We start from the raw sequence: 21,625 nt of genomic DNA, 5'->3' as shown, positions 1-21,625 counted from the left end.
TGATCTGAAGTGGGAGGGAGGGAGTCAGTTCGAGAGGAAGTTGGTAGGAGGTGGGTCAGCACATCTGAATAGAAATGTGCGTGCTCAGAAATATGCAGCTGGAGACTGGGGAGAGCAGGATTTTGGAGTGACGGTTGCTGACTTAGCCTGACATAAAGGGAGGAAAGGTTTGCTTGGAGGGAGAAAGGATAAGGATGAAGGGCAGAGATCCGAGGTGTGAACCTTGGCAAAGCTTCAGCATATCTGCTCTGTGCCAAGGCCTGTGGGCACAGAGTTCCCGTTATACTTTGACACTGTCCCAAACCTCATGAAGGTCACAGCCCAGTGAGAGGGACTGTAGTTCAGGAAGCAATACAGCTCTGTCTGATGTTTGAGGATGGCAGAACAGGGTGCCTAGGAAGGGTGCTAACCCACGCCTGTGGGGAAGGGAGGGTGGCTTGCCAGGTGAGTGGCCAGGAGACTGGGGAGGGCCAGGGAGTGGGTGCCCCAGCTGGGGAACCGGCTGGCTGACATCAGAGGCAAGCGCCGGGACAGATGAGTCGGTTTCACTGTGTTCTGAGGCCGTGTGATGAGGGAGACCTGAGAGCAGGCCTCTCCTCTGGAGGGTGGGAAGGATGGAAAGAGGTGATTCCAAGTACAGCTTCCAAGCTGGTCCTGGGCCTCCTGCACTGGGCACTGAGGAGGCAGACGGGTTCCCTGCTGGGCACATAAAGCCCTTCCATGGAAAGGATGGGGGCAGAGCTTGCTGGGAAGTCAGGGCCAAAGACAGGTGATTCAGAAATGGGGGAGTCCATGCAGACCGCTCCCAGGGCCTGGTACTGTTGGGAGGCATGGCCTGGGTTCAGAGAGGAAATCCCAGCGTCTGTAGCCTGAAGTCCTGGAGCCAGGGCCTTGTTTCCCTTGGAGGAAACATCCTAGTCCTTGAAGCACAGAGGGGAAAAATATCTCTTATGCGTTTTAGATGCAAGATGCCTTTTGTTTGCAGGAAAGGGGAGAAGTAGAAACAAACAGGAATGAAAACTGTTGTAACCAGGTAGGCTTATAAAAGAGCATGCCTTTGCCTCTTCTGAGTGTCACTTGAGACATCTCTTGAAGGTGTCTGGCCAAGGTCTGGATGCCTTTGACCTCCAATGGACTCTGAACAAGAGAGAAGGCTGAAGGCCTGAGTTTACAGTTTGCCATCAAGATTTATTTCTGGAGAGTTAATAACTTTCCCGTCTTTCTACCCTCAGTGCCACCTACTGCATTACATGTCCTTTGATCAGGAAGACCCACTGCTTGTGTGATGCTGTGCCAGGAACTATTCCTCTGGGGCTCAGAGTCTGCATGTGGGAAAAGTTCACTGGAATATAAAATATAAATTAACACAGGAAATAACATGAAGTACCACAAAGTAGTACGGGATGAATCGTCCTACAAACGGTGACAAAAAGTGCTCTGGGTTCATTTGGGACAATTCAGGTAGATTAGGATGGTCAGGAAGGCTGCTCAGAGAAGGTAGGATCTGCTTTGGGATGGCAAAGAGAGGGAGGAAGCAGAGGTGGGCATGGAGATGGGGCTGGGTGGGGGATAATATTGTAAATCCAAATGTAGAGCACAAAAAGCCCTTATTTACTGCATTTGAAGCTAGTATGTGCTCTTGCTTTTACTGTTTATCCAATTGCAGGACATATAATCTTTGTGTACGAGCAATGTAATATCACACTGATGATATGTCTGGTAACGGATAAGGTCAAGAATTCAGGAAATACTGCAATTTATTTAATCTATCCGGTCTTATCAAGTTCCCGTAGTGTGCGTGGAAAGAGCCCCATGGGGGAGTTGGAGATAAAAGCAGAAATGTCCATGCCCTCTAAGAATTTCAATCCCTTAAGCAATGGTGGCTTTAGGGAGAAGTGAGTAGGACTACAGGGTCAGAAACCGGGGAGTGTGGAGTGGAGGGTGAAGTGGGATTAGGAGGAGAGATCTGGGCGGGGAGCAGCCCAACAGTTACTGAGCTGCCCATCAAGGCCATTCGAGCAGGAAACCATCCCAGATTAAAGTAACTTGTCTCTGTTCGGTCTTGACCATTCAGGGACTGTGGGTAGCATTTTTGGAAACACACAGGGAGTGGCTGGCTGGGCAGCTCTTCCCGGGAAGGCCGGCCTGAGCTGGCTGCCCGAGAAGACGGGCAGGGCCAGCTGCACACTTTGCTTGGCCCTGTGCAAAATGGAAGTGCAGGGCTCCTTGTGCAAAAACTAGTAAAGGTTTCAAGACAGCGACAGCAGAGCCTTAAACCAAGCAGGGGGACCTTCTGAGGGTGCCCAGCTCGCACACCCAAGAGGCTGGCCCAGAAGATGGGACAGCCTGGACCTTTCTGTGACTTAGTGTGTGCGGTAAGATGACGGGGCTGGGTTGCTGTCTGTGGCTGGGGACAGGGTCTGTCTGTACTGGTGCTGAGTCCTTCCCTGAGAGTTGGGATGGGGTAATGGAAAAGGATAGGGCACCATGGAGGCTGCCATGGCTGTGGGGGTGGCAACTTTACCACGCTGCTGCCATTCTCATGCTGCCATGTCTGCACAGTGGGAAGGCTGTGTCAGAATTTTGGAATCAGACTGAGTTTTCACAGACTCACATGAGCAAATTGCTTACCTTCAAAGCCTTATTTTCCCCGTATGTAAAAAAGGCAGATCTAACAGTGTCTTCACAGGACCTGGGGATAATTAAATGAAAAAATAACTGAGAGAGTTTGAGCCCAGCTTAGCTCTTAGTCAATGGTAATAGTCTTCTTCTTAGGTGTGTTTTGAGCATCTGTTTTGTAAAGGTGGAGCATGGAATAGCTTGGGGACACATTATTGTCAACAAATTTGTTTTTTCCTCCTAAGACTTGTTGGGAAAGTAGCAAAAATGCAACACTACAGTTTTGAACAACAGAGGCAGAGGAAGTGCACACCCCATTATAATACCCACCCAAGGAAAACCCACCTGCCGGACACAGACATACACACAGAGGCATACCCACTCACACATGTGCCCTTGTACACACATGCCCTGAGGCTGAATCAAGGCTGGGTTGGAATGAGAAGGTATGTTATAGGAAGAGCCTTCCTCTGGGTATCATCTGGTCTGGATCCTCCAAGTGCTCGTCAGTCAGAAGTCCTGACCTCGCTGGGCTGTCCTGAGATTAAATGAGCTGATGAGTGTGAATGCTTGGTCTCTGGTCTGTGGCGGGTGCAAGCATCTTTTGAATGGGTCTCTGCTCCCAGGCCACAGTGTGGTTCATGGGAAATTAAAGATAAGATATTGCATTCTCCACAGTAACATTTCCTAAATACTATGCTTGAGTAGCTCCTTATAAACTAAGGGTGGACTGATCTGAAGTTGGCTTGGGGGCTGATTTTCAATAATATCACTGTTTCATTTGCTTATACACTTTGAGGAGATAGTTGGGCCCTCTTTCTGCTGACACCTGAAAGCCAGAAGGCTCCTATATATTTGTTTCCTGGAGATGAACACACATACACACACTGTACATGTACACACCACCTACATGCATATACTTTACCACATAACACATACACACATGCCACACAAATCTCCCACTCCACACATACACTCCCGCACCCCAGAGTCACATGCCAACATGCATTATTCCTTCCCTCCTGTCTTCCTTCCTTCTTTGGTCATTTAGGAGCATCTCCTGTATGTGCTTGTTCAGTGTGCAAGCGTCAGGCACTTCCCTGACCCCACCTGACTCAATCCGCAGCCCTTCCTATACCTGGTCCTGAAAACTCCATGTTCCATCCACTGCTCTCAATCCCCTTGGCTGTCTTGTCTGCAGCTAATGAATCCCAGGACTGTACCCCAGGCTGTGAGCGCCCTTATTGTTACCTACCAGGGGACTCGGGCTGCTGTCAACTCAGTCCTCACCCCAGAGACATCCAATTGGAACCTGGTGCATGCCTGTTTGCGCTTGGACTTCTAACTCCCTCCTTGATCATCTCCTGGGGGCCTCAGCTCCTCTTCTGCTTTTGTGGCTGAGCCCTGAACCTTAGCCACCACTGTGAAGAGTCTGGGGCTGGGAGGCGTAACAAGACTCAGTCTGAGGGCCTGTGATGTCCCGTTGCTGTGCTGGCCTTTGTTTGGTGGTCACGTAGCCCTGGGAGGTGGGCTTTGTCATCTGTGAGGCCGTGAGAGAAATGAGGCTCACAGGTACTAAGGAACTTAGCCACGGGCTAAATATGAAAGCATACACTCTCCAGAGATACCACCCCACCTCCTGGGAGATGAGACTGGACCCACTGAGGCTTGGATTTGTGGGGACGGAGGGGATTCCTTATTCCCCATACCCCAACCTCTGGACGATGGGGTATTCCTGAGATTCTCTACAGCAGCTTATAATATCAGTCATCTTCTAGAGGGCAGCCAGGAGTGGCCAGAGCCCTTGGGAGTTTGATGTTATGAGGCTATGAATAGAACTGCTTTGTTTTTAACTATTTTACTGAGAAATAATTGATGTACAATAAACTTTACATAATTCAAGTACATAATTTGATATATTTTAACCTGTGTAGACACCTCTGAATCCATCCCTACCGTATCAGGTGAAGATCATGAGCATGTCCACCATCCCCAAATGTTCCCCTGTGCCTTTTTAATCTGCCGCCTCCTACCCACCTCCACCTCTTCTGTAGGCAACTGCCCACCTGATTTTAGTCAACATAGATTTGTTCACATTTTCTCAAATTTTAAATCAATGGAGATGTCCAATGTGTGCCCTTTTTTCCTTTGGCTTTTTTTACTTAGCATAGTTATTTTGACCTCCATCCACCTCTAGCATGTATCAATTGTTCATTCTTTTTTATTGCCGCATAGTATTCTATTGTATGGCCACATTGTGCCATTTGTTTATTGTTTCACCTGCTGATGGGCATGTGGGTTGCTTCTAGTTGGGAGCTATTCCAGGCAAAGCTTCTGTGGCCATTCCTGAATGAGACACTGTGTGGCATATGCTTTCATTTCTCTTGGGGAAGCAGCTGGAAGAAGAATGACTGGATCATACAGAGGTATATGTTTAACTTAAGAAACAGACAAACTGCCTTCCATATGATTGTGCTTTTACATCCCCAACAGTGCAGGAAAGTTCCAGTTTTTCTGTGTCCTCACCAGCATGTAGGATCCTACACAATGGAGGCCTGATTTCAAAGATTGATTGGTATAGAATTTGTGAACCCCACAAAATGGCCATACCTAATAATCAAAGCAGATGGCTTGCAATTTGGACTGTGAACTCTGAGGGATGCAGAATTGGGTCCTCCTCAAACCCTTATTCAAAGAGCTGTTTGCAGGATGCTGGGAAAGGGGAGACACGAGAGGTCGGTACTGGGCCCAGCATGAGCATGTGTGAGGCTGGACCAGGTCTGGAGCTTGGTGTTTGGGAATGAAACTGGTGCACTTGAGGAATTTTGGGAGAAAGGTGGCAAGAATCATTAACAGGATGGGGCATTAGGGGTAGAAGAAAAAGAGCAGTGGCTGGTAACTCTGAGTTTGGGAGACCATAGTTCTGTGAGGCAGCAGCGGTGTCTGTTTAGTTTGTGCTTAAATCCTCGGCACCAAGAGCAGTGCCAGGCACAGAGTGAGGGCTAAAAACAGTGTGATTGAAGCAATGAACAAATAAATGAGTGAATGAGGAACTAATGGGAGCTCAGGGGATACGGTACACTTCAACCTGCATCATTTAGCACCTCATGTATTCTGTGGCACAGAGCCTAGGGTCAGGGGTGGAAGAAACTCTACAGACTGCATGGTTTGACCTGCTAATTTACAGACAAGACTCAGGGAAATTGTATTCTTTGATCCCAGGTCATTCCTCTCTTGTCCAGGTAGCTTTCTGTGGTTGAGTTGGGACTCAGTCTCCTCATTTTCAATCTGAGGTTTATCTTCTTCCTTTAAAAATAGCATTATCTTTTCTGATGAAAATAATAAATGCTCATAAAAGGAAATTTGGAGAAATCCAGAAAAGCATAAGAAAATAACCCTGAATTCTAGCAACTCAATAATTACTTCAGGCTGGGGTGTGTGTGTGTGTGTGTGTGTGTGTGTGTGTTTGTGTGTGTGTGTGCAGGTATATAGATACATCTAATTAATGCCTATTAACCAATCTTTATGTTTTAATATTTTGGGTGTTTTCAGCCTTTTAGTAGTATTAACCCTGGGATGGTCATCTGATCCCAAATCTTTGACAGCATCTCTGATTATTCCAGCACTCACTGGACTATAGGAGGCCCCTCTAAACCGTCTGTATGAGCAGAGGGCTCAGGGCGGTGCTCTGCAAACATTGCTCAGACATTTGTCCTTCCCCTGTCATGACCCTGTGCATGCTTCATCATGTTATTTTGCTTGCTCGCCTCCCTTCCCTACCAAACTGAACTTTGTTTACCATGGTATTGTTTTAGCTGTTAGCATCATGCGTAGGTATGCAACAAATATTTGTTAGAATAGATGAAGGGATGGACGAAATGGTATGAACAAGAGTGAGGGTCAGGTGAGGGGTCTCCCTGAGTCTGTATTTGCAATCACATTTCCCTCCCAGGAGGCAGCTCTGCTCCAGCTACCTGACCCCCAGGCCCTGTTCTTCCCCACTCTGCCCACCCTGGAGAGATGGAATATCTCTGTGGTCCAGGATTTATGTCCAGCTGGGCCCTGAGGCACTCACAGGGCCCTGTGACTGCAGGACTCTGAGACAGACTAGTGGGACTATAAGGAGGGCACCATGTCTGGGGAAGACTCAGCCCAGGGTCCAGAGTATGACAGTACCTTGGGTCCTGACCTCATGAGTGACAGATGCCTTTGTCCTGGGACCCCAGGAGAGAAGGACCTTGGGAAGAGGTCAGTAGGATCATGTCCCAGGCCCAGGCTGCCTAGAATGGTGTGTGTGCTCAGCATGCTGGGGCGCTCAGGTGGTAGCCTGGCACCAACCCAGGATAAAGCTGCAGGCTGTTTCCCTGCACCCTTTCAATAAAGACAGCGCTGTCTGTGTGAGCTGGAGGAGGGGCTTGGCTTCCCAGAAGCAGACGTGGGTGAAGCCAGGGGGTGTCACATGTGGGGTGGTTTCCCTCTGGCCAGAAGCCCCAGACCTCTGGTTCTAATGGGTAGCAGAGACTTGGGTGTTGAAATTCCTTCTCTTTTACTTCACAGCTGTTGCCCAAAGAGCTCTCCACCACTCCCACTCAATCTCAGCCCAAGTCCTTGTTTTCTGTGCCCAGTAAGTGTCTTGCAAAAGCCCTCTCATCCGCTCACACGTGCTGGTGCGCACACCCCTCCGTGACATCTCTGGCATCCGTCCCCTCCTCTCCATTCTCAGCGGTTTAGGGCCTCCTTAACTCTTACTCAGACAGAGCCGCCTCCCACCAGCTCTCCTCCTCTGCCAGTCTGTCCTGCAACCCTCTCTGTACAGTGCCACCAGAATTGTCCATCGAGGACCAGCTCTGTTCAGGCCTTGCAAACTCTCTCCTTACTATAAGCCAATCAGCCCAACAGCCAGTGGAAACAACCACTTCTCCTTCAGTGGCTTCCTTCTCTTTAGCCTTCCATTCAAGGTCTTCCTTTCTCTGGCCACAGTCTTGTTTCCTACTACACCCTGCTGAGGCCTGCATTCCAGTCTGACAAAGCTACGTCCCTTCACCTCTTGCTCACCTTGGGGCTTTCCTTGGCACCAGGTCCTCACTGTGGCACCCCTTTGTTGTGAATGCTCCCTTGGACCCCCACTGGCATGTGCCAGCATCCTTCCCCACTCCGAGACCCAGCTTCCTCCGGTGAATGTGCCAGATCACTCAGCCACGAGTCACTCTTCCCTCCCTGGGGTCCCAGGCCTGGAGCTGTACCTCCTCCCCTCCCTGGCCTCCTGGTTGTTTATGCACATGCCTCCCCAGCAAGACTACAGGCCTGGTGAGGATGGGGTTTGATGTCTGGTTCATCTGAAACCCCTAGGAAATTGTTTTGTACGTGGCAGCCACTCAGGACGGTTGGATGGTTGGATGCTTGACCTTGGCCTTGGAGTTACTATCTGCTTGGTTCCTACCCTAGTGAGACAAAGAAACCTATATTCTCTTACCATTTCTCAAAATGAGAAAACAATTGGAAAATCTACAATTTCCACACTGACTCTAAGTCAGAGAAGTGTCACTTCGGGGAACTTTCAGTTCCACTTTCCCAGCAAGTCGCCCCTTTCTCTCCTCTGCTTCTCTGGCATCTCCCTGCATCGCCCACCCGGCCGCCTGCATCGGGAGGGACACTCTGGGCCGGGAGGGTTTACTTTTGCTTTCTTTGCCTTTCCCAGAGCAGAAGGGAAACCATAATTTAGGCGGCTGCTAAAAATAGCTCTCTCAGTCCTGGAAAGAGAGCTTGCTTATTTTTGAAAGTGCTCCCTGCCCCCTCCGCAGCCGCCTGAGGCTCACACTGCAAGACAGGCTGTTCTGAGCGCCACTCTGAGGTTGGCAGGGACAGCACTGGATGCCCCAAGCACCTGGTCTGCACTGTCCTGGAGATGGCCCCTCAGAGAGGGGGACAGACGGGACGGGACGTCGCGGTGCTCCGCATTTCCTGTCCAAATCATAGATGGATCTCACCCCAGCAACCTCTTAGAGAGCTGGGGCAGCTTCAGATGTGGGGTCTGGAGACCTGCTTTGAGTCCACCCATCACAACTTCCCGAGCCTCACATTTCCTCGTCCGTGAAAGGTGGGGCAGTGGTCATATTTATCTTGCAGGGGTGTGGTGAAAGCTTGGATAAACCTTGAACATGATAGGTGCTCAGGAGAGGATGACCAGGACTGTATGATCTTTGGCATGACTGGCTTTAGAGCACAGCACTCGGTCCTAATGGGTAAGACGGGGCATGAGATGGACTAGTCTGATATACTAAGTTCAACCACAGGAAACTGATGATTTTGTAGATTAAACACAATTGAATACTGTCAGTTATGTTTGATTCAACCTAATAACACAGCAACTAGCAAACTTTCTGTAAAGGGTCACATAATAAGGATTTTTGGCTTTGTATGCCATAGGATCTTGGTTGCAAAAAGCAGCCATGAATGAGCATGGCTGTGTTCCAGTAAAACTGCATTTATAAAAATGGGCTGGATTTGGCCCCTGTAATATTTGCTGACCCCTGTAATATTATGCCAGATTCATTCTTATATAGAGTGAACTTTCTGTAATATATACAGTCAACATTCAGATATCTTGATAATTATAACAGTAGGTTATCTATATAGCTAGTAATGGTGTTCGCTATTTCTCGGCAGTGTTCTAAGTGCTTTGCAAATACTAATTTCATTAATAACCCTATGAAGCATGTACTATTATTATTTCTCCATTTTACAGATGAGAAAACAGGCTCAGAGAGGCTAAGTAACTTGTCTGAAGTCACATAAGATGTGGTGGCATTTGAACAGAGCCCAACTGAGTTTGCAGAATAGTTTCATAGGATATATAGTTTTGGGTGTCAGTCATTCAGGCAGCTTGAGGATGGAAGTGGGTAGAGAAAGGGTTGTGAGGGACCCCAAGTCTGTTTGCCGCCCACAGAGCATGAAAGGATGGTCTTCAGAGGCCTCAAGTGGGAGCAGGCAGTGGGGAGATGGGTGGGCAGAGAGCCTGGGTTGAAAAAGCATAGACTCTTCCTTGGGGAGCCAGGCCCTAGGTAAGCTGGGGCTCGGGCCACTTCCTAGGTGCCCCCCGTGGCACATGAAGGGTCAGTACACAGGGAGAACTCTCTGGCTCTGAAGCAGGAAATTGTTTACATTCCTTATGTTCCATGCAGCAGCTCTGGGAAGCTCTGACTTGCCAGACCTCTGCCCCAGAGGACCTGGTGGGGCAAGGGGCAAAGGAGCAGGCTCCCCAGGATGCCTGAGCTCTGCCATCAAACCAAGGTACTTGTTGTTTCCCTTTGCCTATTAATTTAGCCACAAATTGGCAGGCCACCAGTCATGCTCTAGCCCCATGCACGCCAGCCATGCTCTTTTTCTCTCTGTGCCTTTGTTTATGCTTGTCCCCTTGCCTGGAATGCCTTTCTCCACCACTTGCACTCTTTGTTAATTCTCTCATTTCTTTCAAGACAGGCTCAGTCACCTCTTCCTGGAAGCCTTCCCTGATTTCCTCTTTGCCCCTCAGGTTGGATCAGGCCCCTCTTCTCAGGGCTGCCAAAGCACTTGTCTCTCTAACCCAACCATGTTGTCAGTGCCTTGACTCCTGCTGGTTTTCCCACTGGAAGGGGACTCCTTAGAGGAAAGAACCCATGCCTTGTTTGCTCTCATGTCCTCACCACCTAAGTCAGTGTCCAGGTCTTGGTGGTTAAAAGCATACGTGTTTGAGTGTAACACCACTGTCCTCAAAAGCAACCTCTTTTTCTATAATGCATGGCCCTTAGGCAAGTTGCCTGGCCTTTGGAATCTTAATTTCATCACCAGTAAGAGGATGTAGTGATGCTGTTTGAGGGCTGGGGGAATAGATGAGATAAAGCAGAAAGTTGCCAGCACAGTGTCTGGCTCCTAGGAGGCACATAGCCTATCCTTGCCCTCTTACCCCCATGTATGGGTGTGGGGAGGGGGATAGGAGGAGGCAATTTGAACACCCAAAAGCCACAGCATTGTCCCCAAAAGTGAAAGGAAAGGTTTATGAGTCAGCTTTGGCTCTGTGATAAGAGCACTGGACTTGGAGTCAGAACAGTTTGCTGTGAGTTCCAGCTCTGTCTCTTAGCAGCTGGGTGTCATTAACAAGCCGTGTAACAGTTGCTGATATCATTATAAGCCTCAATATCGCCATCTGTAAGGCAAGTTAATAGTGAGACCTCACAAGGTCATTGTGAACCTGACATGAGATTGCAGAGCTGTGAAAACACTTGGCCCAGCTCATAGGAAATGCTCATGAATTATTGCATCTGAATCTATAGCACACTTGAGAAAGCTCTGAGCAGGGCTTTCTTGCACATGTATGTACCCTATGGCTTAGTGGTTTACAGCTTTAGAGTCATATAGTCATGAATCCTAGCTATGCCACTAACTAGTTAGGTGTCCTTAGGCAAGTTACTGAACCTCTCTGAACCACTGTTCGTTTTTCATAAATAACTTCTTTAAAATGATGCTTCCTGTCTCAGAGAGTTGTTCTGGGTCTGAAGTGTTGATATAGTGCAGTGTCTGGTACATACCAAAGTCTTAAGTATTACTATTGTTCTGCTTTTACTCAAGACTTTGGAATAAGCACTGAAGATATGTGGCTTCTGAAGTCCTATAATGCAAAAACTGGTGTATAGAAGAACCAGGCCCATGGTTTGAGGGTAAGGGTTAGGATTTCATCTTTACAGACCAAATGGGTGTACTGAACTCAAGCGATAGGGGTGCTTCCTGCCTTGATGTGGAACGTGAGAGGAGTGCTTGGTGTGAGGAGAGTCTGGGGGGAAATCTCAGGAATGGGACTGAGCCAGACAGTACGGATGGTCAGGGCTCACAGGGCCCTGGGAGGTCTTTTGTTGAGCCCCGCCATTGCACAGAGAAGAAACAGGCCCAGAGAGGCTAATACTGTGGGTCCCTGACCTCAGCCAGCTAGTGACAGAGCTGGGACTAGCCCTGGCCCCCTGAGACAAGGAAATACATTTTCCCCACAATGTGGAAGGATGTGACGATAAGAGGTGAGGTCTGGCAGGAGCCAGAGGACTTGAGGAGGCCCCGTCGAGGGGGCCTTACAGCTCTCATGGGAGGACTAATTCATCACGACCTGATGGTTTGGTGTCTTAGGTCAGTTGTCCTGTGGGGAGAAGGGGAGGAGAAAGGAGACAGGATGTAGGGGGCATGGAGATGCTGGTGTTGGGAATGCTGTCATGGAGAGAAGGCCGGTGGGCAGGCTAAATCCCTACGGCCAAAGTTCAAGTCCTCTGGGTTTTGTTCTATTGTTGCTTCCCTTTGTCCATACTGCCTCTCAGTTCTCTGAGGCGCGGATTTCCAGTGCTTCTCTTTGCAAAGGATTTTGCAGAAATGAATTGCACGATCCTCTCCACCTTTCCCACCCACTGCCCAGGGCCAGTGAATAGCATTTACCCTTCCAACCAGAAGTAGCTCCGAGATGGGGAAAAAGCACAGCTCCCCTGGTCTAGACCTCCCAGTTCCCAAAGGCAAAGCTGGACAGCTTCTTAAATCTGGCTGGACCAGTTCTTACAGAGCCAGGTCCCAGGGCCCCGTCTCTGCCTGGCTGCAGGGTCTGGGCAGGGAAGTCTCATCTTGCTGGTGACAGTGACAAGGAAGCCATAGCTACAGTCCCGGCCTCCCTTAGTGAGTGCCGTGTGTGCTCTAGCCATCTTTCTTATGTTACTTAATTGACTCTTCACCTAAACCCACAGAGAAAGATGCTATTATTATCTTGGTGTCACAGACCAGGAACCTGAGGCTCAGAGAGGTTAAGATCTCATCAAACATGCTTAGGGTCACCCAGCTGGGAAGGAAAAGCTAGAAGTCAAATCCCAGTCCTCCTGACTTGAAAGGCTCTTCCGGGGTGACAGAGGCACAGAGGGCCAGGGGTGGGCGAGAAATCAGGGTGGCAAAGGATGGAAGCAGTTCCTCTTGATGGAGAAGGAGCAGGTAGCATTTGGGATCACCACAGCCCTCTCCCAGTCCAGAGGGGCCCTTTGAGACTGTAGTTCTTTCTAGACTAAGCTGTTGAGATTGGTCTACTCCAGTGGAGAGAGGATAATGAGAGACTGGGGAAGAGGGCGACAGGGCCTCTGATGGGGGAGATAAAATGCAAACCATGTCTGAACACTGGGGTCCTCGATTTCAGTCCCAGCACTGTCTCAAGCTGTGTGACCTCAGATAAGACAATTCCTCTTTTGACCTCAAATTTCTGATCTCTGCTATGAAGCTACATAATTTCTGGCTGAGAGCATGTGGTTTTTTGACTTAGAGGTTCAGATGGGGCCCTAAAAGACTTAAGAGGGTAAAGTCTTAACTTAAGGGGTTTGGGAGGGGCATCCCCGGGAATATAAACATACTATGGAACCATCGGTCAGGCCACCCCTTAAGAGCAACTTAAATGCAACTTGGCCCAGGGCTTGGACCCTTCTCATGAGGACAGCACCTTCTATCTGGAGGGTCTCTATCTATTTCTCCCCTCCTCCTGAGGCTACACCACCTTACTTCCCAAATTCAGGGAGACATTAAAGATACCCAACTAGAGCAGTCATGGCTGTAAGCAGTTGGTGTAAGTCTGTAACAGGGTATGCCAACTGTATGCCAGCCCTGCCTCTACCCATGATTCCCCCTGATAAAGTCTGGTTCAGCAGCTGAAGAGCAAAAATAGACAAGGAGGAGACTGGGGAGCAAGAAAAAGTTGAGGAGGTGAAGGCAGGAAGACAGTTCCCAGGTCCTCTCAGACATCAGTCAGCTCATCCCTCCCTTGAACCCAACCATGCCATCCATCCAGCCTCACCATGGCTTCTAAGAGTTTCCTTCCCATGCTTTGTGCCCTGCAGCAAGCAGTGCTGTCCACCAACGGCAGCTGCATTGTGGAGGCTGACAAAATAATGGAGACCTGGGTCTGTATTCTGCATTATCATCCCAAACTTGACAGTGGTCAGGGGCCCACCCTCAGTGTAGCCGACTCCCATCTGCCAGCAGGATTGGTGCTTTACTAAGTCTGACAGCCAGAGACCAGGGCTCTTGGCTCAAGCACTCTTGGCTGTCCAGTCCCATGGAAAACTCCAAAGCCTTCCTTTCCTCTCCTGTTTTCTTCAGCCACTAGCCTGTTTTCATGAGTCTTTGCCAACGTGTCCCAGGATTGCTGCATTAGTCCCCTGGCTTCCCTCAGCCTCAGGACTGTCTCTTTGTTGTTCCCTATAAAAGTTCCTGATTTCTCATCAACCACTAGGAGTCTGATATTTCAGTCACTATTTCTTGACTGATTAATAAAGACCTCACTTCCTCTACCCTGAGCACAAGTCATTTCCCAATGACCAAGAAATACTTACTGAGCCTCCACTTATTAGTGCAAAGCATTATATTATAGAAATGGGGGAAGTTATCAAAGAAGCAGAAGGCATGGCCTCTGTCCTTGAGGAGCCTTCACTATACTATGGAGACACAGTGTATAACACAGAAAAGATAGCCAGTAATGCAAAGGTAACCTTGGATAGTAAGTTTTTTTGAGGCTCTTCTGAGTCTATTAAAAAAGTAGGTCACAGAGTTTATAAGGAAAGATAAAATGGAGCCAGTAAAAAGCTCTAGATTGACAAGATGCACCACAACTTGCATGAGAGACCAGGTCAGATTAGAATTATTAGCTAGATTGTTAGGGTTTAAGTAATAAAGCTGTGTTCTCCAGAAGATACCGTGGGTTCATGAGGAACAAGGTATGACATATTTATCATTTTCTGATAAGGTTCTAGAGCTTGGTTCAAAGGAATGTCTTAGGTTTGGCATATCTTGAATTCACAAGGTTTTCTGAAAGGTCTTAGTTGGTGTCTTTATAGAAAAGAGAGCTAAATAAGAGCATAGGTTCATGGGTTCAGAGCTGCTTGAAGGACTGTCCCTGCACAGATGATGGCTAGCTCCTTGGCATCCCCGGATGAGGGAGCTATGTCATCCAGGTCTGTCTATCGCTTTGCTGAGGTCAACATTTTTGGCAATGATATGGGGAAAGACCATGGAGACATTCTGATCATTCTGTTAGTGACCCAAATCTAGAGACACAGTTAAGAATGAAGACTAAGAAATATCCTGACCCCTTCTGGATATATACTGAAAAGAACTGAAAGCAGGGACATAAATATGTGTCTACCCACGGTCATAGTAGCAATTATTCCTAAGAGCCAAAAGGAGGAAGCAACCCAAGTGTCATTGACAGATGAATGGATAAATGAAATGTTCTATATATATATACAAAGGACTATAATTCAGCCTTAAAAACAAAGGACATTCTGAGAAAAGCTGCATGTATACAAACCTTGAAGACATTATGCTAAGTTAAACAAGCCAGTCATGAAAGGACAAATATATGATTCTAGTCATATTATTCTATTTTTTCTTAGAGCAGACAAATTCACAGAGACAGAAAGAATGGTGGTCACCAGGGGCTAGGTGGAGAGGGAGATGGGAAGTCACTGCTTAATCAATACAGGGTTTCTGATTTACAAGATGAAAAATATTCTGGATGGTAGATGGTTGCACAACAAGATGAATATATTTAGTGCCACTGAACTGTACATATAAAAATGGTTAAAATGATAAATTTATACCATGAATATTTAACCACAATTTTAAAAACTTGACCCTAAACCTATGATACGATATTTAATAGGGATAAAATCAGAATCCTGTTTATGTCCAAAAATTAAGATATACAAATACAGAATGAGGAGAATGTGGCTGGGCAACAATGTGGCGGATGAGCTATGGTCTCTGCTGTACTCTGATTATCTGGAAACATGTTTAAGAACCATTGGCCAAGGCTGGTTTTACCCTTCCCAGAAGCCTATGTGCAGATAGGTTTGTTTATTCTATATAGAGATATGTGGCTTCATGACTAGACCAGCGTTTCTCCTCAAGGCGGGCGGTACTGAACTATGCTTTCCCAGTGGCAAGCCAAAGACTTAACCCTTTCTGTTCTAATGAGCACCCAACCGTTGGGTGTTTATCAGATCTGTTCTCTGTCCAGAGTAGGGTCCTCTCTTCTTGGTTGGTACAGAAAGCAGATTTTTCCAGATTTCCTTCAGTTTTGGTTGAACAACATCCCAGTGATCGGCTCCATTTCCTTACCCAGGGTTCACTCTCATGACTCCCCCAGGTCATCCCTCCTTCTAGGTGGATGGGTGAACCCATGACCTGTTGATATTTCACATTCATCCAAACATGCCTGGGTATAACAGACTGGGTATAAAACTGTGCAAGTGTCTGAAGCCTTCCATCCTCTGTTCCCTGGGAGGCCCTGCCCTAGAAGCCGTGCCATACAATTAGCTCAGTGTCTCTCCTGCCAGCCTACTTCACCCTCTCTTCTGAATTGGATGAAACCTTTTACCAGGCATTTGTATACCCTGAATTGAGTGAGGGAGGTAGTCCTGCCAGAAACAGCTCTGCCAGAGGACAGGGAGTAGGATTCCTGTCTGTCCAGTCATGGACAGGGTGAGAGAGTGCCAGCTCTGACCTCCTGGAGGTCACAGTCAGTAAGTACAGCCTCCCTTTTCTGGGGGGCACAGAGGGAGGATGTGGAAATGTTTGTGGCAGGGAACACTGGAGAGCAGGGCATGATGGGGAGCAAATGCCTCCAGGAGGAAGGAGCTGGAGCACCAGAGGCAAGCTGTGAGGGAAGGGAGGGGCCGTGGCTGTTGGGTTGAGGTCTCTTCACAGTTGGGAGATGATGTTGTGGTGGCAGAGAGACCACTGCATCTGCCCACCTGGCTGCCATGCCTGACAACTCTGTGTTCTCTGTTCTTCTGCCCAGAGCACGATGAGGACCTAGGCCGTCTGCCTGCCGAGTGTTCCCTGGGCCTGTTGTGACCATGGCCCCCCGCAAGAGGAGCCGCCATGGCCTGGGCTTCCTGTGCTGCTTTGGGGGCAGCGACCTCCCCGAGATCAACCTCCGGGACAACCACCCCTTGCAATACATGGAGTTCTCCAGTCCTATCCCGAACCCAGAAGAGCTTAACGTCCGCTTCGCAGAGCTGGTGGTCAGTGTGTGTGGGGGGCAGGGTGTTGACAGTGGGTTGGGGGTGGCTGGAACAGACAGAGCAGGGCAGAGGCAGGGCCCATGGGCTGAGATCTCTACTCACTGAAACTCAGCTTGGGGCTGAGGTGGGCCCCCAGGGAGAACAAGCCACTCACTTGCATGCACCATGAAATGTGTCCCCAGAAGAATGGACCTACTTCACATCTGCCTGGGCTTCTAGACTTCATGGAGCAGCATTTAGGCCACTATGGAAGGAGCAGGTCCAGGCTTTTGTGAAATGAGGCAGTGAGGAGGCTTGCAGACATCAGAATACTTCCCTGGGATCCTTTTATCTCAGATACAAGAACAAGGGACAGAGTGGGATTCTGTAGGCAGATACCTAGTCCTCAGAGCAGGGGATGATAGGTTAGAAATATGGAGGAAGAGATGCTGTGTTATACCTGGAGCCTGGATTAAGTCCGAGATGTCAGTTACATCCCGTGTCGAGCCAATGGCAGGTGGAAGCTCTGTGTTTCGCACTGGAAGCAGCTCTTCCTGACTGTTCATGATGCCCAGCCAGAGCAGAGTGTCACACTGCCTTTGTGGGAATCCCTGTATGTGAAACTTCATACTCTGACCACAGAGAGACAGAACAGGAAAGAAGCATGATTCCTCTCCTTGGAGATCTGATGGTGAGACAAAACCAAGAGAAGTGACAGATCAGAGATGCGGGACCTGTGGCCCAGGACTCAGGCCTGAACCTGGCATAGCAATGAACACAAGTTCATCTACCATTAGCTCTTGGTCCCTCATTCTCATGGTTGACCATTAGTCAAGTCAGTAGAGAGACAATGCTGTGTGATTTCAAATGGGGCTTCAGACTTGAATTTTATAATGAGTGTATCTGGTTAAGGCAATCTAACCCTTCAAATAACAGTACCACTGTAAGATGAGACCATGCAGGTGATATGAAAAAGTTATCCATCTTCCTTATCACATCAGATTCGGGAAAACTCACTGTTGCCTCAATTTATACCTGCCCTTGGAATGGTGCACAGGGTAAGAGAGAACAAAGTATTTACTAGGATAAAACAGCATTTGGAACATGACTGGTGTCAGTCAGTACTACTAAGATCTGTTTTTTATTTGAATACTGCTGACACCAAATGTGTGGGTTGTCCATACCAAGCAGTTCTCCAGTTTTTTGCAGATACCAGCTAGCTATCTGACACTCACTACCCAGAGTTAGTGCAGACCCTGCAGATTAAGGGCTCAGAACCACAAGCCTGCCCCCACCCTCCAATCAAGCAGCAATCATAAGAACTAGGTCCTCAGGGTACCCACACTTAGGTTGACTTGGCTACAAATCAGGGGTTCTCATGACCTCCTCCTCAGTTTCAATAATTTTCTAGAAAAGCTCACAGAACTTTATTTACTCTTACTAGTTTATTATGATAAATAATACAAATGAACAATTAGCTAAAGAGGTATATTGGGCAAGGCTCGAGTCTCGAGCCCAAGAGCCTCTGTCCCTGTGGAGTTTGGGGTGCACCACCCTCCTGGGCTGAAATGTGTTCCCCAACCCAGAAGCTCTCTGAGCCTTGTCATTTAGGGGCTTTTACGGAGATTTCATCATGGAGGCATGATAGATTTTTAACTCAACTCTTCAACCTCTCTTCTTTTCCCAGAGTTTGGGAACTGGGGCTGAAAATTCCATGTTTCTAATCAAGGCTTGATCTTTCTGGCAAGTAGCCCCCATCTCACAGCTCTCTAGGGTCCCAACAAGTCACTTCACTAGAAGAAAAGACTCTTGTCACCCAGGAAATTCCAAGGGATTTAGGAGCTCTATTCTAGGAACTGGGGATGAAGATCAAAAATATATTTCTTATGTTGTCACAGGCACAGATGTTTTCCTGAACAGAGTGCATGAGTTTTGAAAGAAGGACATGATGAGAGGTGTTCCTTTCTTTGACCTTTGTATTCAACAAGTACTAACCAAACACCTGTAGCCAGCAGGCTCCTTACAAGGTGCTTTGGCAAAAGCAAGAATGAGTCAGACAATCTTGTCTGCAAGACTAGTGTCAGCTATTGAGCAGACAAATGACAATTATTTCTGGAGAGGCTGCTTTGTGCTGGGCCCTAGGAGGGTCCCAGGGATTAGTGATGGACCAATAGACACAATCTGCCTCTAAGAACATGAAACCTCTTAGGGAAGTCTGATTCTGAGCAGTCATGACAAATGTGGTGAGTGTTTGGAAAGGTGAAGTTCAGGGGGCTTGTGGGAGTGTCTCGTGGGGAGCTTTGTTCTGGACTGGGAGTCACAATGGCCCCCAAGAAGCTGTGGAATTTCCCCTGATACCTGCAAACAGAATAATGATTAGGTAAGTGAATGGGGGTGCAGAACAATGACAGACGATCTTGCACAGAAGCAGCAGCATATATGGGAGTCTCAAGTTAGAAAAGAGCTGGGTCCCTTTGGGGGACCCCATGAAGTTGAGAATAACTGAGGAGTTTGGATTCAATCCTAAGGGCAATAGAAAGCTACTGGAGGCTTTCAGCAGGGGTTTGAAGTGATGTGATCTGCTTTCCTACAAGACCATTCAGGGCTCTGTATTGAAGAATGGTTCTGGGTAGACCATTAAGAGGCTCTTGGCACAGTGCAAGCTAGGGAGAACGGTGGCTTGGACTAAACTGTTAGCACAGAGAATGGAAAGAAGTGGACGGATTGAAGAGTATTTAGAAGAAAATATAATAGGACTTGTTGGGATTGGTGTGTGAATAGGTATCAAGGAACACCCAGGTTTCTGACATGAGGAACTGGGTGGATGTTGGGGCTCTATACAGGACAGGATATGCCAGAGTGGACTCAGGTTTAGGGGACTGGGATGATGAACATGTTTGCATATTCTTTGTGTATCAGTTTCCTCATCTATTAAATGGGTTGTTGCAAGCTTAATGAGTAAATATTTAATACTTAGAACAGGGCCTGGGACATAGTGACACTGTATGTGTGTGAGGTTCCTATCAAGGTAGATAGGTACAGGAGGTATATGGGTTCCAGGGCTTGGGGCTCAAGAAACTGGTGGGCTGGAGGTACAGGTTTGAAAGAGTTTGGCATTATAACTGAGTCCTTGGGAATGGCCAGAAAGGCTTTAGCTGGGGCAGCACAGAGGGAGGAGAGCCAAGGAGCCAGGACGGTGCCCTGGGCGACTTCCACATTTGATAGTAGGAGAGAAGAGAAGTCATCAAGGGAGCCCAAGAGGAACATAGAGTGAAGCAGAAGGGACTGACTGCTCGAGAATGTGCTTGTCAAAGAAATCAGGAGAGAGAGACTCAGTAAAAAGTAATTGGCCTGCAGTCATAGGCTTCCTGGGATGAGCCGAATAGCCAAGGAATGTCCATTGATTTAGTAACAGAGACCAGTAGCAAGGGAAGACAGTGCACAAATGACCAGAATACAATGATGAACATAACTGCTCTGGAGTTCAGGAAGAGAGAGGAGTTCTTCCCTGGGAAGAGCTATGGAAGGCTTGCTGGAGGATTTGAGCTTGGGAATTAGATCAGAGTCCACATGCAGGGAGGGCATTCCAGATGGAACTAATTGTATAAGTAAAGCAGAAGAGATGCAGTCTGTGCTGGGAAGTGTAAGGTGCAAGGTAACTCTTCTTTTTCTTTTACTTCTGATCCTGACCATGGAAAGGAAATGGTTCAGAAACCTCAAGCAGGCCTCTGAGAATTTTGACTAATGACACTCCTAACACAGGTAGAGAGTGGGTCTAGAGAAGAACCTTTGTTTAGCATTAGACCTGCAGGAGTCTTCAGTTCCAACGGCAGGTGAATTGATGGGCATTGTTTCAAATCACCTTGGGTGATCTGTCCGCAGGGCAGCCATGGGCCACGTGGGGCTGTGGAACACGTGGAATGGGGCTGGTCTGAACTGAGATGAGCTGTAAGGATAAAACATACACCAGGTTTTGATGACTTAGTTTGAGAGAAAGAAGGTAAAATACTTTGATGCATGTTGAACTAATCATATTTTAGCTATTTTGGGTTAAATAAAATGTATCATTAAAATTAATGTCACCTATTTCTTCTTACTTTTTTAATGTGAATGAAAAAATGTTGAAACACATGATGCTCACATTATTATTTCTATTGAATAGTTCTGGTCTATGTAAAGGAAAGTCTTATATGTTCTCCCTTGAATAAAAATATACTTTTCTACTTCAGGGAAAAGATGGTTGAGGCTGATATTTAAGACCCTTATACTTACTTAGATGTTATTTTCAGTGTTTGTCATTTTTGAAAATATAAAAGTAGTAATATTATGCTTTATTGCCTTAATGTGAGTTTTGCTTTTGATTTAAAAAAAAAACCACCCTTACAATAATTGAGTTGAAAAGCATACTATGTTCCCATTGGTCCATCAATTATTTCTTTAATGGCTCCTGGCATAGCTCATGAGTCACTGAAGAATCCTCTATAAGACAGTTCGTAGGGGCCATCCGACACAGCCAAGCCTGTAAGTCACCCCAGACTACCTAGAGAGTTACCCTAAAGTTGATGACATCAGAACCTTCCCAGCTCTCCTCCTCCAGAGGTGTGAGCCAGCCTGGTGGAGCCCCCACACTGTATAGGGACAGCCGTGCCCTGTCCCACACCTCCACGGGAAGCAGATCAGTGCCTCCCTTGGCATGGCATGTCTTTCTTGCCAGGAGAGCTGCCCAGTTCCTCATCCTTGCCAGCTTTCCTCAGCCTGTGCTGGGACCCAGCCTGAGGCTGGTGGGGAGCCAGAGAATTTCTGGGGGAGAGACTCGAAGGGCAGGGAGATGGGGACAAGGACAGATTGCATCTGTAGATTGACTCCTTTCTTTGTCAGCCCTCGGCTGGGGGTGTTTCCAGGCTTAAGAAAGTCAAAGGAAGGAAGACAAGAAATGCCGGGGAAGAGGATTAGGAGCTAGC

At 47.7% G+C, this 21,625-nt stretch overlaps 1 protein-coding gene across 2 annotated transcripts in view; it reads left to right on the top strand.

Moving 5' to 3' along the window:
- The window catches only part of DAAM2 (dishevelled associated activator of morphogenesis 2), a 710,965-nt gene that overhangs the window by 649,609 nt on the left and 39,731 nt on the right, over positions 1-21,625 (top strand). For both annotated transcript variants that reach the window (XM_073224569.1, XM_073224568.1), the window contains exon 2: positions 16,460-16,685. In XM_073224569.1, the coding sequence (XP_073080670.1) occupies positions 16,518-16,685 (168 nt within the window). In that variant the 5' untranslated portion in view covers positions 16,460-16,517. The remainder of the gene's footprint in view (positions 1-16,459; positions 16,686-21,625) is intronic.

Source organism: Manis javanica, chromosome 16 (genome assembly GCF_040802235.1).
Source record: "Manis javanica isolate MJ-LG chromosome 16, MJ_LKY, whole genome shotgun sequence".
Taxonomy (NCBI): Eukaryota; Metazoa; Chordata; class Mammalia; order Pholidota; family Manidae; genus Manis; species Manis javanica.
Note: the sequence above shows the minus strand (reverse complement) of the source record. Positions and strands in the feature narration are given on the sequence as shown.